At 45.2% G+C, this 25,090-nt stretch overlaps 3 protein-coding genes across 6 annotated transcripts in view; 1 reads left to right on the top strand and 2 right to left on the bottom strand.

The window, feature by feature from the left end:
- LOC143517400 (focal adhesion kinase 1-like) overlaps positions 1–3,464 on the bottom strand; it is a 35,338-nt gene extending 31,874 nt beyond the window's left edge. The window contains exon 1 of one of the 3 annotated variants that reach the window (XM_077009866.1): positions 3,245–3,464. The gene's annotated coding sequence lies outside the window, so the exon portion shown is untranslated. Of the gene's footprint in view, positions 1–3,093; positions 3,189–3,244 lie in introns of those variants that run through there. The other 2 variants (XM_077009864.1, XM_077009865.1) reach the window with 2 other exon arrangements.
- A 2,012-nt stretch (positions 3,465–5,476) lies between these two features.
- On the top strand, positions 5,477–7,372 carry LOC143517398 (tubulin alpha chain-like). Its single transcript, XM_077009860.1, has 4 exons — positions 5,477–5,634; positions 5,737–5,956; positions 6,109–6,257; positions 6,332–7,372. Exons 1-4 carry the CDS (start codon positions 5,632–5,634, stop codon positions 7,307–7,309), a joined length of 1,350 nt encoding a protein of 449 aa, XP_076865975.1. The 5' UTR covers positions 5,477–5,631; the 3' UTR covers positions 7,310–7,372.
- A 1,011-nt stretch (positions 7,373–8,383) lies between these two features.
- dennd3a (DENN/MADD domain containing 3a) lies at positions 8,384–25,059 on the bottom strand. 2 transcript variants are annotated; one of them, XM_077009857.1, is made up of 25 exons: positions 24,723–25,059; positions 22,041–22,319; positions 21,248–21,518; positions 21,042–21,157; positions 20,685–20,809; positions 20,440–20,551; positions 20,064–20,183; positions 19,708–19,926; positions 19,414–19,523; positions 19,122–19,277; positions 18,676–18,772; positions 18,409–18,512; positions 18,028–18,236; positions 15,394–15,924; positions 14,781–14,843; positions 13,943–14,202; positions 13,652–13,822; positions 13,319–13,448; positions 12,936–13,043; positions 11,577–11,725; positions 11,187–11,347; positions 10,323–10,462; positions 9,920–10,038; positions 9,184–9,321; positions 8,384–9,065 (listed from the first exon to the last, which is right to left on the bottom strand). In XM_077009857.1, the coding sequence occupies exons 2-25, from the start codon at positions 22,122–22,124 to the stop codon at positions 8,865–8,867; spliced, it is 3,894 nt and encodes a 1,297-aa protein (XP_076865972.1). In that variant the 5' UTR covers positions 22,125–22,319; positions 24,723–25,059; the 3' UTR covers positions 8,384–8,864. The 2 variants fall into 2 exon arrangements, with proteins under 2 accessions (XP_076865972.1, XP_076865974.1); XM_077009859.1 differs by lacking the exon at positions 14,781–14,843.
- Positions 25,060–25,090: the final 31 nt, after the last annotated feature.

The raw sequence follows: 25,090 nt of genomic DNA, 5'->3' as shown, positions 1-25,090 counted from the left end.
ATACTGGCATGATCAGACGCAACAGATTATGCTAATAAAAACCAATAAGAGCCATATCAGTTTTTCAGATTGCTTGGACAATAGACCAAAGCAGATGTTGCTTAAGCGCATTTACAGTGCTATGCAGTAGTGTCCGATGCTGATGTCATTTCCTGTTAGTGAGCCAAGCTGAAGGCAGGTGTGGGAGCCAGATTCCCACTGGGGACGAGGGGCTATTGTCTTTAGTTCCACTCAGCTATGCCGCACTTTATAGTATAAGCGTATTTCCTTCTGTTCTTTGCACTTAGTGGAACAGAAAAAAAACCACCTGCCACACCCATAAAGCTCTGGTGTTCATCCAAGCAGTTTTCCTAACTATACTCAAAAACAAAAACGCAAAACAAAGCACTTAATGTGCTCGGTTCTCTACATAATGGTAGGTTGAAGACACAAACAACAGTTTGACCCTAATGCCATTTGTCTATCTGGCATTTGTATTTGAAATCCAGGCATGCTGTAGCCCTGCCCCACCCTGTGTTTTTTTGCTTGTTTGTTTGTTTGTTCTTGCTGATCAAGCCCCACCCATCTTCCCTTCCCCCAAACAGGCCTCATGGAAAGAGCAGCGAGGCGCTAGCCGTGATGGGCAGCCTGTCAGGCACTGCAGCACTGCTGAGACGGGCTTCCTGCAGGGGGCCTCTCGCACCACACAGGCTGCGCACGCCACCAAGACGGACAGAGCAGCCTTTAAGACACCAGCAAGGGGTGGGGTGGGGGTTCTAATATGAAACCATACCCTCTCTGTCCCCACCACCCTCTGGCCCCCATAAAGACACCATTCATAACCAGCCGTGAAGCACAGACTCGCGTCTTGACCGAATGTTTGCAGTTTTGAATATCACCGATGGAAGCAAAACAAGTGTGCAATATGGCCACGCTGGAGTTGGTAGGAGCAAGCATTTTTCTGACCCAAAACTGAAAATAAACAGATTGTGCTGCACCACCCTGGGGAGAACCCACGTCACGTTCTGCAAAATAAACTTTTGTCTGGGCAAAAATATGTTTTTTTTTTAATTTTTTTAATCTGAGCTCCGAGCTCGCAGCTAGGTTCGTTAAGTTGACGGTGAATGGACCATTCATCAGTCTGAAACCTGCAAACACAGACATATCAGGGGAAGAGCAAGAATCTCCATCACATGTAGCTTCTCAATAGACCTGCTGTTCTCTGTCTGCCATTGGTAGACTGACACTCATGTTAAGAGCCCACGTGGTCAAAGTGAGGTACTGAAATCTGAATCACAGGCTTCAAAACATGATACTTTGCACTGCATCAGTGTCAACATACAGTTTTAAATATAAAAAAAACACATTTCTTGTGGTGGAACAGACTGAGATGATGATGATGATGATTACACCAGAAGGCTACATGACGTTCCCATGGAGCGACCCACAACAGCAAAATAAAACAGCAAAAGCTCTAAAAGAAAACAGGAAATTGGGTGAATTAGGCTAATCTAATGAGAAAGCTTTTCTTCGAGAAACAAATCACTTTCGGTAAGGCATGGACGTCTAGATAAAAGGTTACAGCTCTGGCTGGAGAACAGGACGTGTCCTGTGATACACACCAAAACGCAACATTTCATGACCTGCCCGACTCCAGGACTGCTGAAAGCTAGATTAGGAAACACAGACTTCCTGCAAGTGAAACGGTCCACACAAGGAGTTGCGGTTGAAAGGAAAAGGTGTCTTCCTTAGCGATCCTGTGGGACAGAACTAGGCAGCTATATCCTGACTACAGCGCAGTTCTCACAGTTCTTTAGGCGTCCTGTTGTAAACACAAATCGCTTTTCATCACCATTTTAATCAGCGGAGCCTAAACAACGCATTCTCCATCCATGGTCTGATCAAAAATGAGCGGTCGGAGTCCGACACACTTAACCAAGCCCTAAAATAAACATGATTTTCATTAAGAATCATCATAATGCAATCACATAATACAAGTCTAGGAGAGACAAACTCAGGACGGACGAGTAACTCAATTTCGTTGTACATGTGCAATGACTAAAGTATCTATCTATGCCCTTTGAACTATACACCGCAACTTTAGAGTCACATATGAATATCGATCTATTAAATGTACAGTCCCATATTCCCTTCTTGTGTTCTTGGGTGTAAAATAAAATTGCTCTGTACCCTCCACAGCAAATCCACCGCCCCAGGACACAAAAAACAGAATGTCTTGCACAGAGATCTCAGAACAAATCTGCAAATGACAGATGAAGCACCGTTGCCCTTCTAACTTTTCACCGTCAACCATTTTGACCTACATGACATGCCTGGGTCCAGGAGCTCAGGAGAGCCCTCGCCCTGGGTCCAGGAGCTCAGGAGAGCCCTCGCCCTGGGTCCAGGAGCTCAGGAGAGCCCTCGCCCTGGGTCCAGGAGCTCAGGAGAGCCCTCGCCCTGGGTCCAGGAGCTCAGGGGAGCCCTCGCCCTGGGTCCAGGAGCTCAGGGGAGCCCTCGCCCTGGGTCCAGGAGCTCAGGGGAGCCCTCGCCCTGGGTCCAGGAGCTCAGGGGAGCCCTCGCCCTGGGTCCAGGAGCTCAGGGGAGCCCTCGCCCTGGGTCCAGGAGCTCAGGAGAGCCCTCGCCCTGGGTCCAGGAGCTCAGGAGAGCCCTCGTCCAGGGTCCAGGAGCTCAGGAGAGCCCTCGCCCTGGGTCCAGGAGCTCAGGAGAGCCCTCGCCCTGGGTCCAGGAGCTCAGGAGAGACCTCGTCCTGGGTCCAGGAGCTCAGAAGAGCCCTTGGCCAAGCACACACCATGACGTTATTCGACCAAACAAGCGCATATTTCAGTTTTCCAACAAGAAGTAAAGTGATGTATCCCGATCCCAACGTGATTCAGACAGGCAGACTGGCCGATAAATGGAGTACATAAATGATCCGGTACAGCAGAAGTGGATTACCCTTAAATACACAATATAGAGCAGATCTCTCAACAACAGTGTTGTCGGTCCGTAAGATGTAGGTTAGTCATTGGATAAATCGGTCGGGAACAGGATATAAACTCTGACAACACTGTGCTACAAATTCACGCTCGAATCTTATTGTATCTTATATTGTACCGTTTCGAAAGTTGATGTTAATAGTTTGTTTCCACCGCAAGACATCGTTAAAGGAGCGAGTCGCCGTCTCAAACACCGACAGATTTACAAATGAATCGGGTCTTTCCGGCTTCCCAAAGAAACGCTGGAAAACAACATGGAAGCTACTCACTCGCGTTATGGCGCCTCGTGCCGCGGGCCGGTAGCGCGCGAGTCCTATCACGCCGGTATCACGGGCAGCTCCGCGATTTCATCCCAGTTTAGATCGAGCCGATGTGCAGCGCGTGCGCTTCTTGTGCCCCGCGAACAAGGCGGTTTAGTCGCTCGCGCTCCTCATGCCCCCTCATCACGAATAGAGCATTCCAACATGGCCGCCGCGTAGCAACCGGGCCACTACAGTTACACCCCTGCGAGACAAAAAAAGAGAGAGAGGGAAGAATTTAGGGGAGTCTCACTTTTGATAACCCCACTGTTCAAAATACCCCTAAGAGGTGGAATAAAGGCACAGTCTGAGAGGACTGTATAGTTATATCATGGGCATAGCGAGGTAGCTGAAAGAAACCATGATTTGAACGTTTTACTATTAAACATTTTAACAATTTTTTAACTAATGTGCCTACAATAGCTATATGTACATATGCTGACCATGACAATTATGGATGACTATTTAGATAAATACTGTAAGTGATTTTAGACGTTTATGGCTTAAGAGTTCTGTCACATTAACCATGTAGTCCAACTTCTTGCCTTCTATGCAGTTTCATTTACAATCTTAATCATATTAGATCTAGGCTAGAGTGTTATTACATTCTGAAAGTTATTATTTTAGTAGTAATTGCTGGTCTAATGCCAGTAGAGACTGAAATGATTGTCGTGCCCTTTAATCTTCATCACATTAGCAGCTTGTTTAATCTTCACTACTCTGTAAGTGCCTGACCTCGGGGCACCTTGAAAGGACCTCTACATCCAATCTGAATATCATATCAGACACCTTGCCCACCATCCATGATCAGCTGGACACCAAATAATAATGCTCTCTCCAGACCCATCTTTCGTGACTCATGTCTGGGCAGGCACGGGTCTGCCGTAAATCCCCATATAGCACAGAATCATCTGTGAAGCAGTTATGCTGCTATCCATAGCCAACAGCCTTGGTCATCCCTGGGTAGAGGAGAGAGACGTAGAATGTGATTCTTTGCATGCCCCCAGTCACCCCAGCTCTGTCTGCATTGGAGTGTTGGGTGCACCTGTTCTGTAGTAACCTGACTCTCTCTCTCTCTCTCTCTCTCTCTCTCTCTCTCTGAGAAAACCCAGCTGACACTTCCCTTTCACTCACCTTCTAGCCTAAGTAATCTCTGTGCTCCTTTCGTTACTATGGACACAGGTCTATTAGGATTAGCGTCTGTGAAAAACGAATAACAACCACAATGGAAATTGTGTCAACAAAGCCCTTTTGCTTTTGTTTATTGCACTGACAGGCCAATGAGATCAACACTTTCTTATATTGTCCCTGACACAAAGAGGACCGGCTGCATGTTTAGTTATGTCAGTTATAGTAACCTACTAGTAACCTACTAGCACAAGGTTCATTTCCCACTATAGAAAATTACTTGCATTGCATAGTTTGCCTCCCACGGTTCAGAGCATTTTAAATATAGAGTGAGTTGAGGCTGCTGAACCATGGATCTCCTCACTCCACATCAAACACACCTCTCCCACTGCTTCTGAGCAATACTTCCCACACACCACTCATGGCACGCCCTCTCTCTCTCTCTCTCTCTCTCTATCTCTCTCTTACACACACACTCACTCACATGCGCTGTCAACGGCACAAGAGGCAGTCGGGCATAGTGTTCTGTTCCTGTACACCGCAGTGCAGTGCAGGACTCTGCATCACAAGGGTACTGCACCAGATCTGACTTTGAATTAAGATGGTAAACACATGGAATACAAACAGGCTCGTGGACACAAAGATGAATGAGTTCACTCAAAAGATCTTGGGTCTGATCGGAAAGTATGAACCCAGTTTAAACTGTTGGCTTTTGCACATACTAACTGTGGGATTCAAAAGTATTAGAAGGGAAAGTACTAAATATGGGAATTTTAAGTCCTACATATCTGAATGTCATATATTTGTGTTTGATGCTCATTGTAAAGTCTGGTAGCTTTTTATTTATTTAAAATTAATTTTATCTGCAAAGTTATTTTCTGGACTTTAAATGTGTGTGGAATGTGTGGGATAGATGTATTCTCTAGAGCATAGGTCTTTGTTTTCTTCATGTTGTATTTAAAATGGCAAATTCAGGTCCACTCTTCCAGACTTAATTGAAAAACCACACCCCCAATAAATTGAGTTCACTCTTGATAAAGCTCACCCAGGTGGGTAACATGGTACAGCTGTGTGGGTAAGCATGGTTTGGATTTGTGTATATAGTATAACACTAGGCAAGCATTAACTGCTAGTGCTTTCTTTTAACATATCAGTGGTGTTGTGTTTCTTGACTTTGCAGGTCAGAGACATCTTTCTTAATTAAATTTTCCCCTCAAACACTGAACACAATGGTAAGGCTACACTAACACTTAAATACTTTTTTTTTTTTAAGAAAAGGGGGGCTTGTACTTGTCTGACTATCTGTATTATGTCTGACATGTTCTGTTGAACAGAGAGAGTGCATCTCGGTACACATAGGCCAAGCAGGTGTGCAGATGGGTAACTCCTGCTGGGAGCTGTATTGTCTGGAACATGGCATCCAGCCCGATGGGATGATCAGCTCTGGCAGCACCACCTTGGCTGACTCCTCCTTTGGCACTTTCTTCAGTGAAACTGGAGCTGGGAAGTATGTGCCCCGCGCTGTCTTCATAGACCTGGAGCCAACGGTTGTAGGTAAAGGAGCGGCTCCTGAACTCTGTTGCGCTCGAAGCACTGCTTGTTCATGACCGCTATATTCTGACTCCTCTGTGGAGCCACTCTCGTTTAGCAGAAACGGTGTACAGTAGGCCAAATTTGTTGGTTGACTTGCAATGGCTTGTTTCCAGATGAGATCCGCAATGGACATTATCGCCAGCTTTACCACCCAGAGCAGCTTATCAATGGCAAAGAAGACGCTGCCAATAACTACGCACGTGGCCACTACACTATTGGCAAGGAGATCGTGGACTCCGTGCTTGATCGAATGCGCAAAATGGTGAGCTGTGAATCGGCCTTCAGTGTTCTGTGAAGTACTTTTGGAAGTTCCTAATGATTTATCTTCTCGTGCAGGCTGACCAGTGTACAGGTCTGCAGGGATTCCTGATCTTCCACAGTTTTGGTGGTGGAACTGGATCTGGCTTTACTTCTTTGTTGATGGAGCGTCTGTCTGTTGATTATGGCAAAAAGTCCAAGCTGGAGTTTTCGGTCTACCCTGCGCCTCAGGTTTCCACTGCAGTGGTAGAACCCTACAACTCCATCTTGACCACTCATACCACGCTTGAGCACTCGGACTGCTCCTTCATGGTTGACAACGAGGCCATCTTTGACATCTGCAAGCGAAACCTAGATATAGAGCGGCCCTCCTACAACAACCTCAACAGACTCATTGCACAGATCGTGTCCTCAATCACGGCTTCTTTGCGTTTTGATGGCGCTCTTAATGTGGACCTCACGGAGTTCCAGACCAACCTGGTTCCATACCCTCGCATCCACTTCCCCCTGGTTACATATTCTCCCATTATCTCGGCTGAGAAGGCCTATCATGAGCAGCTGTCTGTAGCGGAGATCTCCAATGCCTGCTTTGAGCCGGCCAACCAGATGGTGAAGTGTGACCCCCGGCGTGGTAAGTACATGGCCTGTTGCTTGCTCTATCGCGGCGACGTGGTTCCCAAAGACGTCAACGCTGCCATTGCCAACATCAAGACCCGTCGATCCATCCAGTTTGTGGACTGGTGCCCCACTGGATTCAAGGTGGGCATCAACTACCAGCCGCCCACGGTGGTGCCAGGAGGGGACCTGGCGAAGGTGCAGAGGGCCGTGTGCATGCTGAGCAACACCACCGCCATCGCTGAGGCCTGGAATCGCCTGGATCACAAGTTTGACCTGATGTACGCCAAGCGGGCCTTTGTGCACTGGTATGTGGGTGAGGGGATGGAGGAAGGGGAGTTCTCCGAGGCCAGAGAGGACATGGCCGCCCTGGAGAAGGACTACGAGGAGGTTGGAGCAGATTCTGCTGAAGATTGTGAGGAAGAGGAAGATGAATATTAGAACTTTTTCTCTTGTTCCTGAGGTGTTTTGCATGGTTTCTCAAATAAAAGAGCATATAGCATATACAGTGTCCTTGATCTTTTCATTTTGTTATTAAAATTATAGGGGGTGGGGGTTCATTCACTCAATGCTATGTGCATTTAAACTGTCTTGGGGTTTGCTATGTCCTAATGAGCTTTCAGTACGTATGTGAAGCCCTCATCACTGATGTAATGGATTTAGCTTTTCCTTCAGCTGTCTGCTTATGTACATAATTAAAAAAACTACTGGGTTTTCAAACAATAGATGTACTGTGTAGACTTACTATCGTCACTTGTCCTGTACTAACATTTGAATATAAAACTGGATACCATTGGTAATGTATTCAGTTAGAATAGTTTTTCCTCTTTCTCCAGGGCTTGTTTGTATGCCAAGTCTCTGCTGCCCCCTGCAGGCTGGAAAGTGAAACTCTTCTGTTAAGGTGGCTTCTTGGTCAAGGTCCATGTTCCTCAAAATTAGACAATTTGTCTTCAAAGGTCCAAATGCGCAGCTCCATGTGTAAATGTAAATTTATATAGCACTTTTTTGAGCCTTTGCTCCAAAGTGCTTTACAACTCTAAAAAAAATAAAGCAGAAAAAATATAAAAGACGATCAATAAAAATAACATATAAAAGGAATTAAAATAGTTTTACTTGTGTTACATACCTAAGCAAAACTCAAAGTTTAATTGTGGACTGTTTCAAAGTCCTGAGAATAAAAATGGGTTTTCAACAGTTTTTTAAAAGATATAGAATCTGCAAATCTAATGTTTACAGGAAGACTATTCCAGAGTTTAGGTGCATACACGGCAAACGCACGGTCACCCTTTTGCTTGAGTTTTGTGCAATTACCAATTAATCACAGACAGGTTTTCATAAATTACTAATCTGATTTAAATTAATGTACTTATGACCTTTTAGTATTCTAAAATGTGAAGAAGTCATACATGATGGAGTACATGACAAAAACCTTTCCAATAATAATGTATAAATGTGTGCATTTAAAATGTTCCATTATGAAATGCAATGTAGCACAAGAAATCGGAATCAAGAAACTGCATAAAGTGTAAAAAGTCAGTTTACTAAAAACAAGGCACTGTATGGGTCCATTTCTGTAGGCTAAGGGCCACAGTCTACTCAAAACAGTAAGTACATTGAGGCTGAAACAGCCCGGCAAATACAGAGGTATACTGTACATGAATACTGATACCATAACACCCCCCACTGTACAGAAAAAAAAACTCCCTTAAACAAACATCAAGGTGCAGTACAAAAAGAATCCTTCATATCAACCTGCTCCTGTGTTTTTACAAGTCCTTCATGAGACAATCAGATGATCAGAAGCACCATACCGCTTCACATTGTTACTTTAGACATTTTCTTGGCTCCTGTGCTTGGAGCATCTGTTAGGAGAAGCAGACTTCTTTTGAAGCATATTAATTTACCCACAATGCCCTTGTGTCTGCTCTTGCGGCTAGGCAGCAAGGGCCGTGAGATACTTCTGTAATTCTGGAGATAGCACGTCCGCTCTCCTCTGCTATTCTACTTTCCATATGGCGATCTTTCCATCCTGGCCGGCGGCGCCACTGAGTATGTACCGGTCCTCGGCCGAGCACAGAGTCTGAACAGAGTCCGTGTGGGCCATCAGCTCCTTCTCCACTCGATGGCGCTCTGCGTCCAGCACGTAGATCTTCCCGCGAGACTTGCCCCCGCTGTGGCTATTGCAGCCCACCCAGATCTGAGAAAACAGAATCCATTTTCATTCCACTTGTACCGAAGACGAAGCAAATTCTTTCGGTCTTAAATCAGCGTAATCACGTAAGATATGCCCGCTCTTCCTGCAGGTGCTCTCCCACCTGGTTCTTGACCCTGATCATGCAGACGACGCCCGTGCAGTCTGGCAGGTGGATCTTGTTGAAGGGCCGGCTCAGGTCGCCAAGGTGCCACACGTAGAGCTCACCCACTCCAGCACAGCCCATCCACACCTGCTCCCTCTGAAAGGCAGCGCACATTAGCATAACCGAAACAGAAGGAGCCAATCAGGTGGGTGCCATCGGGCTCCTTGCACGCCACACCAGGACTCTAAGATGGTCATGTTTGCACACACATCATGTAATATTCGCCCTGTTCCGAGCTCATGCCAGTGGTGAGAGTTTGCCAAACGCTGATGACCTCCATCAGATTTTTTATGACCAGCTCACAGTTCAACTCTTCTACTCACGTGAGCTTGGGACACAGATAAGGAGGGACAAAACAGCCATAACCAACTGCGGATGGACTGAAGCAATGACAGCCAATCAAATTTCAGCACCATGAGCAACAGCCAAACAGCAACACAAGAGTCATAATGACAGCTCACTAGCAAGAACCGACCCCTTACATCCGAACACTGCACACGTTACTATCGGGACACTAAAAACAACAGACGATCCTGTGTTGCCCCATGCGTATGTAAAACTTTTGCAGCTTATTAAAAGCCCTCTTGGCATTTTGAACTGTGTGACCCGGGGCCAGTGTGCAGGAAGTAGCGTGTGGCGTTCCCAGCAGGAAGGAAGCGGGCGGGGGGCGGAGACATGCTCTGGCACCACCCACCTCATTAAGGACCAGGAAGCTGCTGTAGGAACTGGGGTAGCCCCGCAGGTGATCGGGAAGACCTATCCTGCGGTGCAGGGTGCCGTTCCGACGCACCTCCATAGCGCAGTCTCGCGCACCTAAAAACCCAAACATGGTTTAAAGCACAACAAAACCCAAAAGATGGAACAGATGTCGAGGTGTATTCAGTGTAGTGTTAAACATTTCCTCTCCAAGACCTCTCAGACTCAGATTAGCCGAGTGAAGATTAATGGGTTAGAAGTGCAAACACTCGCTATGTAATTTAATTCTGTTAAATATTAAAAGCTACAAAGCGCATGGCTGCAAGGGCCGTACTCGGAGGTCTCGGTAGACATCTCCACAAAATCCATTTAGCATGACTTTTCTACGAAAGGCCACTTACAGCACCAGAGTCTCCCGTCATGAAGTTTAATGGAGTGAAGTCTGTCGCAGGCCAATCGGAAGTGGCGTTTCACCTGCAGCGTGGCCACTTCCCACACGATCACCGTTCCCTCCGCGCTGCACGAGTACGCCACCAAATGGCTGCAAAGGGGATTGCGTGATTCATGGGACATGTGATCTCAGGGCAGGGATCCACATCTGTGCTCTGTTCCAATCCTGAGTGTGCCTGCCAATATCTACTCTGGCTTGGGTCCCAACAAGCCCGAGTCTGATAATCTGCCTCCTGTTCCAGATCTGAACACCCATGATCTTGCTAATCTGCACTATGTTTGTATCCTAACACGCCCGAGTCTGATAATCTGCAATCCATCTTGGTTCCAAACGTGCATGAGTCTGATAAATGTGCCTTCTTTTCCATATCTAAACCTGCCTGAGCTTGCTAATCTGTATCCTGAAGATCTAGTGCAGTTGGTGCAAGTGTGTTTGGAGCTGGAGAAACACACAAAACTTGGGACTTTCTGCGGTCATAAAGGTCCAGACTAGGAAATAGCAGCTTAACGTTAAGGGTGAGGACTGGTTAAATTATTACTGGTTAGGATAATTGGTTAATTGAATGACCTGCTTGATCAGGTGTGCTATTGTTTTAGAGGAACAATGCTTAAACCCACAGGATTTCTGTGGGATACAGAATCTGTTTTATGGAACAATATCTACCGTCTGGGACTACAATTAGCATGTGGGATAAACACAGCAAACCTAAGTTAATCAGTAAATAATAATAAAAAAATTACATTTTTCATATAAATGGCAAGTGTAGAGACTAGGTGTTACACATTATGTGTTAAGCAGTTTCATTATGAGTTACCTGTATTTATCAGACCTGTCTTCCAAAGCGAGGCTGGTGACCTCAGCACGGTGCTCCCTCAGCTGTTTATTGCAGGATATGCTGTGGGTGTTGATTATGTAAATGACAGAGTCCTGAGAGCCAATCCATAACTGCTTATCGTCCACTCCCAGCATGCAGTTCTGAACGAGTCAAAACGAGGTTGTGATGTCATAAAGTGAACGCAGAGAACCACCAGGAGGCAGCAAATGCCGCAGTCTAACAGCTGTAAGCATTCTGGCTAAGCAGTTGCATTCGGAAACGTCCATATGGATAATGGTCTCTAACCTAAACCGCCCACCGCCTGAGGCTGTATGGGCTTTTCCAACAAACCCTGTATACATCAGAGATGGTGTGTGGAAAGGCCCTTACCAGTCGCGAGGAGCCCGCATGAATGCGGTTCTGCTGCATGGACCAGGTGGCCGCGTCGAACACCACCACAGTCCCGTCGCTCAGAGCGCACCACAGTTTCGGGTGGTCGCCGTCGTCGCCGCTTCCTGAGGCGGCCGTGCCCAGCTGTCCTACAACAAACAACGGCCAGGGTCAGAGGTCGACGAATGGGGCGGCAAACCAGCGGCCGGCCAAACAAAACATTAGGGAACGCATGTTCTGATGTTTCCATGTGAGAATTGAAGAAATAATGAATTAATGCAGTTTACATTTTGCATGGCTGCACTGTACGGCACGAGTGGCAGTGGGCCAGCTTGGTCATGTGACTTACGCACTTTGCACTGAAATACACGAACCTCAATCTAAAACAAACACGCCTCTGTCTGCCTTCCAGCTCATGGGGCTGCGCTTCAAGACGTAATGTTAAGAGTAAAAACAAACAAACTTCCTGGACAGCGTCACAGACTAGAGCTACGACTGTCCCAGCATGCCTGGGGGCATTCCTCAGATCCCTTATCAGATGTTTTGCTGGAATGTGACACCCCTCTTAGACAAATGTACCTGCAGATGAAACGTCGCACCTTACAAACACCACAAGAAGGAGTGCCATAAGGCTTAACATGCAAGCACTTGTTTAGTGTCTTAATATTACAGCCTGCCTATTAAATCAGATCCATCAGAGATGCTGACATTTAGAAATGGTGCCAAATTTCCAATGTCAAACCTTAATGGCTCAAAAATACATCAGATCATACCCTGGATCTACACTGTTAGGGTCAGTCTGAGCCTGATTGTCATTCTGACACAGGACGACGTCTGCCGTAGTGACATTCCACAATTATTACAAGCTCCACCAACAACGTGGTGAAAGGAAACCTTCACAGCTCTTTGTCCGAGATCACCAGAGATGATCCAATCGCTTAGATTTCTTGCTAATTGGGACCATAAAAGGAAACAGGAAGGTCTGTGCATGATCAACGTAGTCAGTCTTTGATCAGGTGGAATGCAAAGGGCCAGGGACAGGAAAGACGGCCACGTTAGTCCCTCCGAATGCTTAGTGGAACAGGTCTTACCAGGCTGGTCTGCATGACAATTGTTCACATTCAGAATGTTCTCAGAATCATACTTGTAAAGTCTTTTTATGACTGAATGATAGCATCGACCTAAGCTCTGAATGGCAGCTTAAATTACAGGTTACTTTAAGAAGACATACAACATATTCTCGATCACATATTGCAGTTGGAACCAGCCAATGACAAACTTGTGTGCTTTGCTAGCTTAAAACCTCCAGCTCAACTGTGTCGTGCATCACCTGCTTTTCCAAAACACGCCAGGTTTTACCTGGAGTGTAGACGAGAAGGTCCACAGCTTGGGGAGAGGCCAGGTCCAGACAGGGGTTGATCTTATGCTTCAGGGTCTCCGAGGTAGTTTTGGGGACCATAATTGGCACTGTGTGGAGAGACAACTTGGTGAGTGGACTAGACTGTTCACTTTACAGAGGCATTTGAAAATTGAGGAAAGTATCTTTAACAATATACCTTTACTTTAATATTTTATCTATTCCATACATTACACTTATACAGAAATAAATGCTTTATTATTAAATGAAGAGGCTTATGGTAGATCAGCACTAATTGCCCTGAGGTGTCTGATAAATACAAGTGGTGAGAAAGATCCCATCTGAACCAGACGGGATGGAAGCAGGTCAGGATGGAATTACACACCTTCTCGCTTCATCTTGTCAAAGTACGCCAGTTTTGAAGCAGCATAAATAGCCTTCTGAGACTGGAGGCTGCCAACCACAGCGTCCATTAGCAGGGCGTTCGTCAGGGCCTGCTGCATATACTGAGGGTCCTTGGGAGGAAGGGGTGCACACGGAGCTCCCAGTCAGAACTGGGACCATTGGACAGAAAACCGGACCGGACTCCAGATTGATGGCCAACGTATAAAACATGCAGAGGTATCTGGAGACGTAACCCAGCTGTGGACATGCCTATGCAAGTTTCCAATTAGATTCTAATAAGTGTGTTGCACCAGCACAAGCCGATCAGACGAACCTTGTGTTCATCCGCCATTCTTCTCCCAGCCCACATCTCCTTGATCATCAGGTGCCACAGATCACACTCGGATTTCAAGTTCGCCTCGAAGGTCTCCCTCCCCGGTCTGATCTTGATCTTCAGAGAGGGGATCCTCATCAGGAGCAACGGGGCGGAGGAGATCTTTACTTCCTGAATGAGAGCAAGTGCCGGAGATCTTCTCATGAAAAACAGGCAACGTGAAGAAAAACCTTCACGGTCATTGTGACGATAACAGACTGCGCACCCCGCAGGGGTGAGAGGCGGCCCCACCTCAATGTCTCGTAACTTGGTGACCTCCACGTAACCCGGGCGCCCCTCGGTGAGCAGGAAGAGGCGGCGCTGGGTCATGGCGATCTTGCCCACGCCGTGACTCGTCTTCACGGACGACGAGAGCTTGTAGACGCCTTCGTTGGCCTCCAGCCGCTCCACCACGGCCGCGGGCAGGTCCACCTCCTGTGCCTCCGCCTCCGTCTCCTTCCAGATGGTGTAGAAGATGCGGAAGAGCTCCGGGTCCACCTGCTTCTGCTGACCTGCAGGGGGCAGTGTAGGTCACTCTCCTCCCTACATTTCCTCCCCTATTCTTCATTTGGCCATGAAGATCATTACAAACACCACCGAATTACACACCCATATACATTGTATTATTGGCAAATAATACAATTATATATATATAATACAATGTATTATATATTGGTGACCAATTGGTGACAAAATTCTTACTGCAAGACCAAAGTATGATTTCAACCATGAAACTAAGCGAAAGGCTCTACCGGGCCTTACCAAAAGCACCCGAAGGGCAGGATGGATTAACGCAACCTCTCCCACTAATCTCTCTCCAAGACCACTTTAGACTGCATTGAACATGCTTGACTAATAAGGAAAATAAGTAGCTAGGGTCATGCCAGTAAGCCCCCCTAAAGAGCTAGGACAGCACAGACTGGGAGTTAATGATCTAACAGGGTTAAAAGATGAAAGCAAACACTTCAAATCCACATCCGCCAATAAAGGGCAGTTCACACACACACACAAACACACATGCTGACTCACACGCACGTGCACGCACACACACAGCCTTTATGAATCAGGCGTTTGCATGGGCTAATCTTACCATCCAGAGAAGAATCGTGGTAAAAAACAGAGTGTGCGGAGACCTTCATGGCAGGGTCCACACCTGGCAAACCACATCCACTCTCATCAGTCTAGACATGGCAGGATAGCACACACAGTGCACACAATCCACTAGAATCTATACACTTCTACATAAGGCATGCTACTGAGGAGAGTGCTCTGTGGGGGCAGCTCGTTTTAGAGCTCATTAGCAACAAGGTTTTGGGCTCAGAACCACTAGTCTCATGGTACAGGAATGGGAAAGAACCACCACCACTGTACTAACCTCATTTAGGTGTTTTAGAGGCTTTACTGTTCTAAACGCAGCCCTTCAAAACGACAGATTCAATCTGATTTCCTTAAATCAAGCATAGTAGAAGCAAATTAAGACGATTGTTCTTCTTGGGCAAAGAGAAACATGGACAAATATCAGGATCACGGAAATGTCATCAAGTCAGACTTGAGAGGAAACGTCGTTGAGTCAGACACTGGAGCTATGCTTTTGAAAGTCCTCACCTGAGCTGCTCAATCAGTTCCCTGTGCACCCTCACACTCTTTCTCCATCTGTCTCACTCTCACTCTCCGTCTGTCTCACTCCCAGAAGCACTACTCACCAACGGTGAGGGCATCGAACAGGCGCCGGATTGTGCCGATGTCCTTTGCGATCCTGGACTCCTGCACGCGCCGCACGAAGTCGTCCAGGTGCATGTGTGTTCGCGGCAGCTCGAACCTCTTCACCGAGCCGCCGCCGTCATCGGGCCGGGCCGTCCCTCCGCTGCTCCGCTGCGTCTGGCTGATCAGCCTCCTCAGCTCGGGTCGCCTCTCCGCCAACGCCTGCTCGTCCGGGCGCATCGAGGCCACCAGCGATGCCACCAGCTCGGCTGGGAACACGTCCGTGTCCATCCTGTGCAGGCTCTGGAAGTCAGTCAGCGCATCCAGACGCTTGTCGGCCACGGAGTTCACCAGGCCACGGAGGTAGTAGTAACGGGCCAGCAGGGCGGAGTCATCCGGAGATGCTACGTCGATGGCCTTGCTCAGGAGGCCAATGAGCTCGCAGTAGTAGTTCTGAACGTACTGGTATGCCAGAGGAGGAGGGAATTCAGGCAGTTTGAACGTTTTTACTGTCCTTGTGGGAAGCTTGAAAACTGTTGAAATATAAATTGCACATAAATCAGTTTAATTATAGTTTTTTTCTAAATAGAAGACAAATAATGAAGTGCTAAATATTGAAATTATTAATTAAAATAAAGAGATAAAAGAAAAAAAGTTCATAAAACCAAGATGTACAAAGTCAGGTAACTTTTGAGATTCTGTGACAACATCTCAGAATCTAAACACGGATCCTCCGTTCTCAGTGTCGACCTTTGGCATTATAAACTGCTGAGCTCTTTGTGATTCAAGATGTCTGCTGGGCCAGGTAGTAAAAGTCAGTTCTATAACAAACTGGGAGCCAGTAAAAGGTTTAAAGCAAAGGGGCGGTGTGTTCTTTTCTTTTGGCTCTAGTAAGAACTTTGTTAATTTATCAGACTGGAATCAAAAGCCAGATCCATACATAAATCAGTCCTCCTGGAAAAAGAAATCATGAATGCATCTCTCAAGGTCTTTTATCGACAAAATTAAATACATTTTGTTCATTTTTTTAGAAATAACAGAATGCTGATTTAGAACTTGATTTAACATGATTGATCAGACCAATTAGAACACCTATAGTGTGAACTCTTGATTTGAGGGCTGTAGAGTTAAGATAAACAGAAAATCTACACCTTTCCTCTTTATTTACAAAAAATATATTTTTTAATAATAATTATAATTTAATAAATTTAGTTTTTACACATTCATGAACACATGAATTATGTTTAGCTGACATACTGAGTCAAGAGAACCATATTTGTTGGGTGAGACATAAAGTGTATGAAATGCATCATCTGCATAGCTGTAAGATTCTACAGTCTTTCAAAACTTGGCCAAGGGGAAACATACATAAAGTGAATAAAAGTGGTCCTAGAACCGTACCCTGGGGAACGCCACAGCTCACAGGACTCCACTCAGATACATGTTTGTCTATTTCACCAAAGCAGTTGCTGCCATATACTGTCAAAATAACTGTTTAAATATAAAAAGTAGTCCTTTGTTTGAAGTTTCTCAATTATTTAAATCTGATAGATTTACAATGGGTCTAGGATTTTTTTTTTTTTACACAAATGCATTTTCTTTGTCAGGAGGGGTTTAACAATTGCAGCGTTAATGTACATGGAAAGGTGCCTGACATTTCCTGTGTGTAATATCTGTTATTATTGAGCATAAAGCATTTTTTATTGCTTTGCAGGTAGATGTTTTGAGGTGTCTCAATGAATTAAGGTTTTATCATTTATCCCCATGAACTAGGAGGTTTGGACCACATTATCTCCAATGTAGGGATGATGAGAACACAGCTTTTTTGTGGACATCTCTGGAATTACTAAATGCTTGTTTAATATAACGATTTCTGGTGACAAAACATACAAATTCATTGCATCATATTGCATAATTGGTCATGATTTACTTTTAAGTTATACAGTAAAAGATAAACATTGCCAGAAAAAACTGGAAGTTCACCAGACATTTTGTGCATTTTGTTCAAGGGGCACATGTATACAGTACAGTAGAGGTCTGAAAGAGCTACATCCTGAGAGTGGTTGAAATATCGAGATGTTCTGAGATACCAAGTTCAGGATATTTCCATGACAGTATAGGCTCAGTTATAAAAGAGTCCAATATGGCAATAGAATTCTGTGGCATTACTATCTTTGTTGGTTGTCTGCATATATTAACCAACAATAACTAAGTGAGGTATTTATAAAACTGAGCATTGGTGAAGCTCATCACAGTTGCACTACTACATTAACTTGGCTAGGTTTCTGTTAAAAGCAAAATTACGACCTGCATTTAAAAACTAATTAAGAACTAGAAAGAGATCGAACATTGAGATGAGCTAATTTAATAATCTCAATGTTCTTAATTTAATGAACTAATGAATTTAATGTTCTCTCTATTGTTAAACACTACAGTAGTAGTGATTTCAGGCCATGTGGTTCATGTCTTGGAAAAAAAAAACCCTTCTGTTATTAATCAAAACAGGAACTGTGTGCGTTTCTGGTATGTTGGGCCACAGCTTGTTTTCAAAACAGCCGTCAGTACCATCTGTACTAAAGCAAGGCCCAATGCAAATAAAAAACGTCCACTTCACAAATCAGTAACGAAGCACTGACCTGGCCTGCATGTGACACCTTTGCTGATCAGAGGAGAGTTCTTCTTAAAGGACAGATGGTGGACAGGGCTGGCCAGCAGGGGGCGCTCCTCCAGCAGGTTGGGCAGGCTCATGCCCAGCCACTTTCGCATGGGGGTGTCCGAACTTGTGTGCTTGCGTGCCATCTCCTGCATGACAGGCTTCCGCGGAGAGTCCGACATGGTTCTCAGTCTGAGAGACAGACGTGTCTTACTATGTATAGTGTCCAACAGCAGTGTGACAGCCCATGAAAAAACACTACATTGGGTATTTTGCAGAAGAACACCAAGTTTTCTACAGACCCTACCATATATGAAAGAGTCTAGGAGAAGGTTAGAATTGTTGTGAGCGTTTCTTAGTATACCTGTAAGCTTCTGACCGAGTATTTATCTCCATGCGTGCGAAGGCGTCCATCTTTCTATTCAAACGGTCCCGCAGGAAAGAATGGAAGATGTGGGTTTCTAAAACCTGTATAATCGTGCAAACACACGCACGCGCACACACACACACAAGCTATTAACGCGTACAGTATGCAAGAGTTGCTTGTATGCGTCACAAAATATGAAGCGTATGAGTGTACAGCATCTGATGCTACACTTGTGCATAGGGCGTGTGTTTTGGACTGCTTTACCTTCTGGTAAAACTGCTGATCCTCTGGGTCTTGGGACTTGAGGTACTCCTCACTGTTGAAAACTCTGTGCTCATAGTTCAAGTGATCATGGACTTCCCTATTAGTGTGGAAAATACACAAAGAAAGTCTTCCAATCATAACAGCTCTCTATTCCAACGAGCTATCAGAGGAAACAGAAGCCTAGAGCTGGAAGAAACAAGCTGTGACAGGGCTTCATTATGGAAACGCAAAAACATTTCGCTCAAGAATTTACACAATGTCTCCCTTCCAAACGTCGGCAGTCATATCCGTGAGACGCCCACTGAATCAACAAGGACATAAATCAGGATTCTTTCATTGTTTGACATAAATGATTCTTTTTACGCATTCCGTCAGCGCTGAAACGGATCCGATTTGCCGCCGTCTGCAGCATGAAGTAGAACTTCGAGAAGGCTGAAGATTCTGACCTGAATATGTTAACGATGAGCTCGAGGGTGACGTTGAGTATGTCGGAGTTAAGTTTTCGCTGCCACTGCCTCCGGTGCGCCCGCAGCTCCCCGACGTCCGTGACGCTGCCCTGCCGGCACACTTCCAGGTCGTAGTGGATCTGCAGGCCCTCCACCCTGCACAGAAGCACATGGACGTAGACAAGTTGTCATCACCGTCACACCACCACTTGTCGTCATGCCGGTGTCCAGTTGCTGTTGTGATGTACCATAGATAGCACTCTGCAGACAGAGAGCATGCAGACCCTCTTACCGTCTTTTAAAACAGAGCGACGCAGTCAGAGGCATGTCTGGCAGCTCCACTGCACACGAGGGCGAAACTGATCCATCGTCAATATCTATTAGGATCAGGTCCTCTATCTCCTGTCAGGAGAAAAGAAGCAGCCTTGCTCGTCATTGGCCAGTCTAAATCTTCTTAATAGTCGTTCCAAGACAAAGACCATTCAGATGCGACACAGATAGATTACAACCATCATTTAAAATGTTAATGTGTTGTGACACTAGCGATTATGTTTACAAGCAAAATGACCAAAAATGCTCCCTTCACCTCAGCGACCTCCTTGAGGTGGTCAGGGTGGCAGCCCATGAGGTAGGCGGTGGGAGCCATGAGGAAGTCCAGCATCTGGTGGGAGAGGACGGGCACAAACGGGTGTTGCCAGCGTAGCGGGCGGATGAACAGCGTGAAGCACTCGGCCATTAGCGTGAGCCGGGCCCAGTCCGACGAGAGGAACACTACCTTCTGCTCCAGCAGGATGCTGCAGATCACCTGGACACGAGTTCTCATTCACGTAAATACGGGTCACGGCACCACATTCGCCAAGAGCATTTGCATTATTGGTAAATGTAAGGTTTGGAAGTACTTTGTATGCATGACTAGTGCCCAGCTGTGGTCGAGTGACAGACCTGCAAGATCTGCTTGGGTCTAAAGCACAGGAAGGGCAGTTGGAGGTCCAGGTCTACGACAGGCCAGTCCATGTCTTCTCTAGGGAGTAGCACGATCTGCAGGGGTTTGAAGCTGAAGGCCTGTAAAGAGAAAGCACAAAGCACTACAGCTGGTTGTTTGATGAAATCCCCAAGCAAAACATTCACGCAAGTCTTAATATATCTGGAACACTGCCTTTAACTGTTAGCCTTAGTATTTTATAGAAACTAATTCAGGCTTTCTAATTTACACTGAGCAGAGGGCACCAACTGAAAGTAGTTAGAGGAAACATAAGAAATGACTGGAACATTGATGATAGGACATGATGTCAAAGGAGTTCCCAGTCAAGCCACTGACCACTTGCAGCTGTCCAGGTGGTGGGATGGGGACAAGTGCCAGCTTGGCGGAGAATTCCTTCACTTGCTCATCAAATTCTGGCATCCGGCACATCTTCAGATGAACAAGGAACCTGGGAGTATGGACGGCAGAGACTGTCAGCGAGTCTTTAAAGCACCGCGTCAATGCAGTGACGATTCTGCTAAAGAGAAATATTCATGGTCTGCTTGATGCCAGTCAAGCTTAAAGGTTGGCGAGGTACTCACGAGGACAGGCAGTCTCTGAGGGCACTGTAGTAAGGGTATTTAGAGATGACACAAATGCCAAAGGCAGTGTACAGGCGTGGTGTTTTGGAAGAACGGTGGCCATTTTGATATGTGTCCAGGCAAAACTAAGACAAAAAAAAAAATCCAGATTTTATAGACTTTTATACATTTAGATTTCATACGCATAATAAATATAAAATAAAAAAAAAGTAATAAAATAAGAATAATTTTTTACATTAAGGATTATTTCCACCTATTATATTTAGCTGCCATGTTAAATGCTTGTTATGGCATATTGACATACAAATGTGTGTTATGCACACTGAAGTTGCCAGAACAAACTATAAATAGTTTTACCTGTATGGGTTTGTAATGATGAACAACCACTCCGTGTGTCTGGTTTCCAAAGACATCCGTGAAGACCAGGAAATGATAGGAGTCTTTTTGACTCTCACTGGCTACTCTCAAGCCACCTAACCAATGAGAAATGAGACATTATCATCACCATAACTCGTTCTGGAATATTCTTTAGTCGTCTTTGAGAACATCTGGAGAAGAATCACCTGGGAAACATAGCTGGGGCAGAGCAATGAGGTCGATGTCTTTAGGAATGCTAAGATCATCTCCAGAGTGGGCCTCAGGATTGCTGATCTTGGTCCCATCGCTGGAGGACATCACAGGTCTATCTTTCTTCTTCTTCAAAAAGGAGCGTCTCCTCTGGACTCTGCTGAAGGCTTGGGCACGGCCATCGGTGACACTTTCTTTAGCCACAAATGGGGGAGCGTAGACCTGCAATACCTCAGCCTCCAGCAGGGGGAGCGCTGTCTCTTTGCGCTGCACCTCAGCATAAGAAAGAACTACAATTAGATGCTAATACTGATTCGATCATTCAATCATATAGCAATTACAATCACTCTGGCTGTGTTCGAAATAGCCTATTACATACTGCATACTGCACTCAGTATATACTGGATACTGCATACTGGTCTTCGTAGTAGTATGCAGTACAGCTTACTGATATGCGACAAAAGCAAAGAATACTACAGGGTCACGTGAACGTAGCGTTGCATGATGGGGTGCAGTACACAACGAAGATAGCTCTGTTCGTGTACTGGAATATTTTGCGGAAGTAGTATGTCATCCGGGGATGTTTCAGGTACTGGAAAAATAATTTTTATTCGCATACTGCATACTGGATACTGATTTGGGGCCCAAGCAGTACGCCAGTAGTATGTAGTAGGCTATTTCGAACACAGCTTCTATGTAAAGGCACCGATTTAGTTAAGGGTCTGCTAGAAGACATCTTAGAGCCAACATTGCTCTGGCCTTGTACAATAACAATCACAGTCACAGTACCTGGCAAAGTTCCCTGAGACGATCGGTAGACGCTCCGACGACCACACAAGCCTCCAACAGGCCCGATGGGATATTATCTGCCATCAGTAGTGCTGTGAGTAATCCACCGAACAGACCTTGCCTTTTCTCACACACACACACACACTGCTTCAGTGCTGGATGGGCTTAGCCAAAGCAGGTATATGGCACCTGTTTGTCGGGGAACACACTTTGGGAACGCAACAACCCAGAGAGACGGCGCCGCACGGCATGGCCCGGCCACTCAACCCTCCGCCCGCCCTGCGGGGAGAGACGACACACAGCACGGCTAAGTGTGGAGAACATTAAGCACGCTTTGCATGTCTGGAAATAAGACCTGCAGTCATCAGCACGCACTGCACACGTCGAAAACGATCACGACAGATCAAGCGGATCACAGCAAACAGGAGACAGAAGTGTGTGGTGGAAAATCAGAAAAAGTTAGAGACGCTTCTCACATTACAGTGCCTAATGTAATCAAACCTACCTAAGAATGAATAAGGAAATATGGCTTATTTCTTAATTATTCAATATTAAATAATTAAATATTTAACAAACAATTATACTATATTTTCTAATTAAGCTTTTAGGACATAAATTAGGAGTGTGGCTGCAGTAAAGTCCCCAGCCTGACGGAGTTAATTAGTAGTAGCGTTCACCCAGCAAGCCGTCCCAAAGGCCCGAGAGTGGGTCACTCCTCCTCCCCTTTAATTATCAGAACCATGACACAAAATCTCACTGAATAGAGCATTCAGGCCGTTTTTGAAAGTTTTACAAAAGGATATGAATGCCAGCTGAAACGTCACAGCAACGAATACCCGAAGAATGAGCTACTCTGTTTTAACGGAGTCTTGCCATTGTATACTTCCCCCTAGATATACTACATAAAATGAGATTGTGTGATATCTCAATTACTAAAATAAACACCATAGAGAGATTTACAGGCATGAATTTGTGTATGTTGGCTGTAAACTATATTTGGTCTTTCCAGTTCTATATTTGGCATATACAGAACATGACTGCTATCTCTGAATATTAATATCTCTTTATGTGACTAAGAGATACCATTCAGAATTTCGTTGTATCATGTACAATGACAGTAAATCTCTCTACTCTACTACTCTAAAAGGATTTGAAGTATACCTATATATCATTTAATGTATATCATTTACAATTGGTTCACATACTTTACAGCTATAGCTACAGGCGATGTGCCTTTTCATCAGTTTAATGTACATTAGCTGACTAATGTAACTGCAGTTTATGGGGCACCTGTGCTCTTTTTAGTGGGCCTATGTGCTGTATTCATAAACGTGTAAACAGTTATTACAGTACCAGTCAAACTTTTGGACACACCTACTCTTTTACTATTTTATGCTTGTTAGAAAAGCAATGCAGGTATCAAAACAATTTAATTACACGTGGTAATGTGATAAAGTTGTCTTAAGCAAATATTGACCATCTTGGATTTTAGATTCTTCAAAGTAGCCACCTGCGATGACAGCTTAGCACAGTCTTGGTGTTCTCTTAATCAGTTACATGAGGTATCCACCTGTGATGTCTTGAAGAAATTTTCACAAGATGTGGGGACATACGGTGTATGGACATTTTGAATTTTAAAAAGTCTAAAAGAGTCTAAAAAAAGCACCTGCCCACTGGTAAAAAAAAACAGGTCAGGAAAAGGAAAGTTGATACAACACACACACACACACACACACGACTCAATGACAATCACCTGACTTCAATGATGGAAGTGGACAACACGTTTTCAACAGCACACAGTTCAGACACTAAAGCACCAAAAATGAATGTGTTCAATAACTAAAACTGTCAACACTCACTTTGACACGCTCAGTGTTTGATTGTACTTGACTGCACCTTCTGTATCTCTGTGTAATACTCTGGTTCGGGTTTATGTGCAGCTCCCAGCTCAACATCTGGGTTCATTTAGCAGACAGATCATTAGTTCACGTAGCGAGGCGGTTCCGCGACTGACTCCAACTTGGAGAACAGCAGGGAGCTACATCCCTGCTCGGGCAGACCAGGCGTCCGGTCCAAACAGGCTTTTTGTACAGGGGTGAAGTAATGAAACGAGACAGAGGGCGCATTCATCCCACTGAAATGTTGTTCATAGTAGTGAAATGTTAAGAGCCAGAGAGACTCTGGTTGTACGTGTCTCCACTCTATTAAGGTGGAGTGTGTAGCCTACGTGTAAAGATGAATATGGCTAATTAGACAAACACACTAGGCAGCTCCTTTACTGACGGACGCCAGTGACTGAGAACATAACCTACATGAAAACAACACAAACATGCGCAGTTTGGTACGTTTATGTCATTCCTGTTGCCCTAACGACGTACGTGGACCGTGTCAAGATTTTAAAGCACTCGTCTCTGTTTAATATCGTCCCTCTTGTCAAAACAAACCAAATAAACAATTAACGTACTGTTATGAACTTATGGTCGCCGTGTATTACTGGATATGGTGTATCACACAATTGTACGAATACGAATAAAATGTAGCTGTTACACCGGTATAAAGAATACAAATAGGAACGTTTTCGTTTCATAAAGTGTAATTCTGACAAAACTGGGACTACAGAGAAAATAACGCAGGAAAAACACACCACCTTCTCGCCAGACTGAGCAATAAACGGTAACAAACCTGAGAGATCTCGTTGATTTTCCATGAGGCATCGGTCATACGAGTGTAAACGTCTTTAGTTCCTAAAACCTGAAAATCCTTTCCGTTGACAGCAACCCCCGTTAAGGCGTCAGATACATTTACATTCAGAGTCCTCAGCTGCCACAACTCGCACGCAGGCAGGATTGCTAAACTAAAATCCCATTTTACACAACACTTCCTGTGAAAACCGCGCTTCTCTGACTGCCTCCAGTCAAATATCCAGGTGTGGGACCCAGCCAGTCCATTTTTAATAAGTAGACAAGGTGAAACTTCAGAACATGTTAAATTTCATTTAGTGAATGAACATTCTTATACTGTCACCTGTTATCAACGCTGTTATCAAAAAT

Source organism: Brachyhypopomus gauderio, chromosome 6 (assembly GCF_052324685.1).
Source record: "Brachyhypopomus gauderio isolate BG-103 chromosome 6, BGAUD_0.2, whole genome shotgun sequence".
NCBI classification, from domain to species: Eukaryota; Metazoa; Chordata; class Actinopteri; order Gymnotiformes; family Hypopomidae; genus Brachyhypopomus; species Brachyhypopomus gauderio.
Note: the sequence above shows the minus strand (reverse complement) of the source record. Positions and strands in the feature narration are given on the sequence as shown.

What these genes read in the sequence shown, in the direction of transcription:
- LOC143517398 (XM_077009860.1), top strand. An exon ending in CCTGGAGCCAACGGTTGTAG is followed by an intron (nt 5,957 to 6,108) that starts GTAAAGGAGCGG and finishes GCTTGTTTCCAG; the next exon opens with ATGAGATCCGCAATGGACAT. An exon ending in TTGATCGAATGCGCAAAATG is followed by an intron (nt 6,258 to 6,331) that starts GTGAGCTGTGAA and finishes CTTCTCGTGCAG; the next exon opens with GCTGACCAGTGTACAGGTCT.
- dennd3a (XM_077009857.1), bottom strand. Translation starts at nt 22,124, where the DNA reads ATGGCAGATAATATCCCATCGGGCCTGTTGGAGGCTTGTGTGGTCGTC. An exon ending in ACTCGGTCAGAAGCTTACAG is followed by an intron (nt 18,237 to 18,408) that starts GTATACTAAGAA and finishes TCTGTCTCTCAG; the next exon opens with ACTGAGAACCATGTCGGACT. An exon ending in CCACGATTCTTCTCTGGATG is followed by an intron (nt 14,203 to 14,780) that starts GTAAGATTAGCC and finishes TGCCCCCTGCAG; the next exon opens with GTCAGCAGAAGCAGGTGGAC.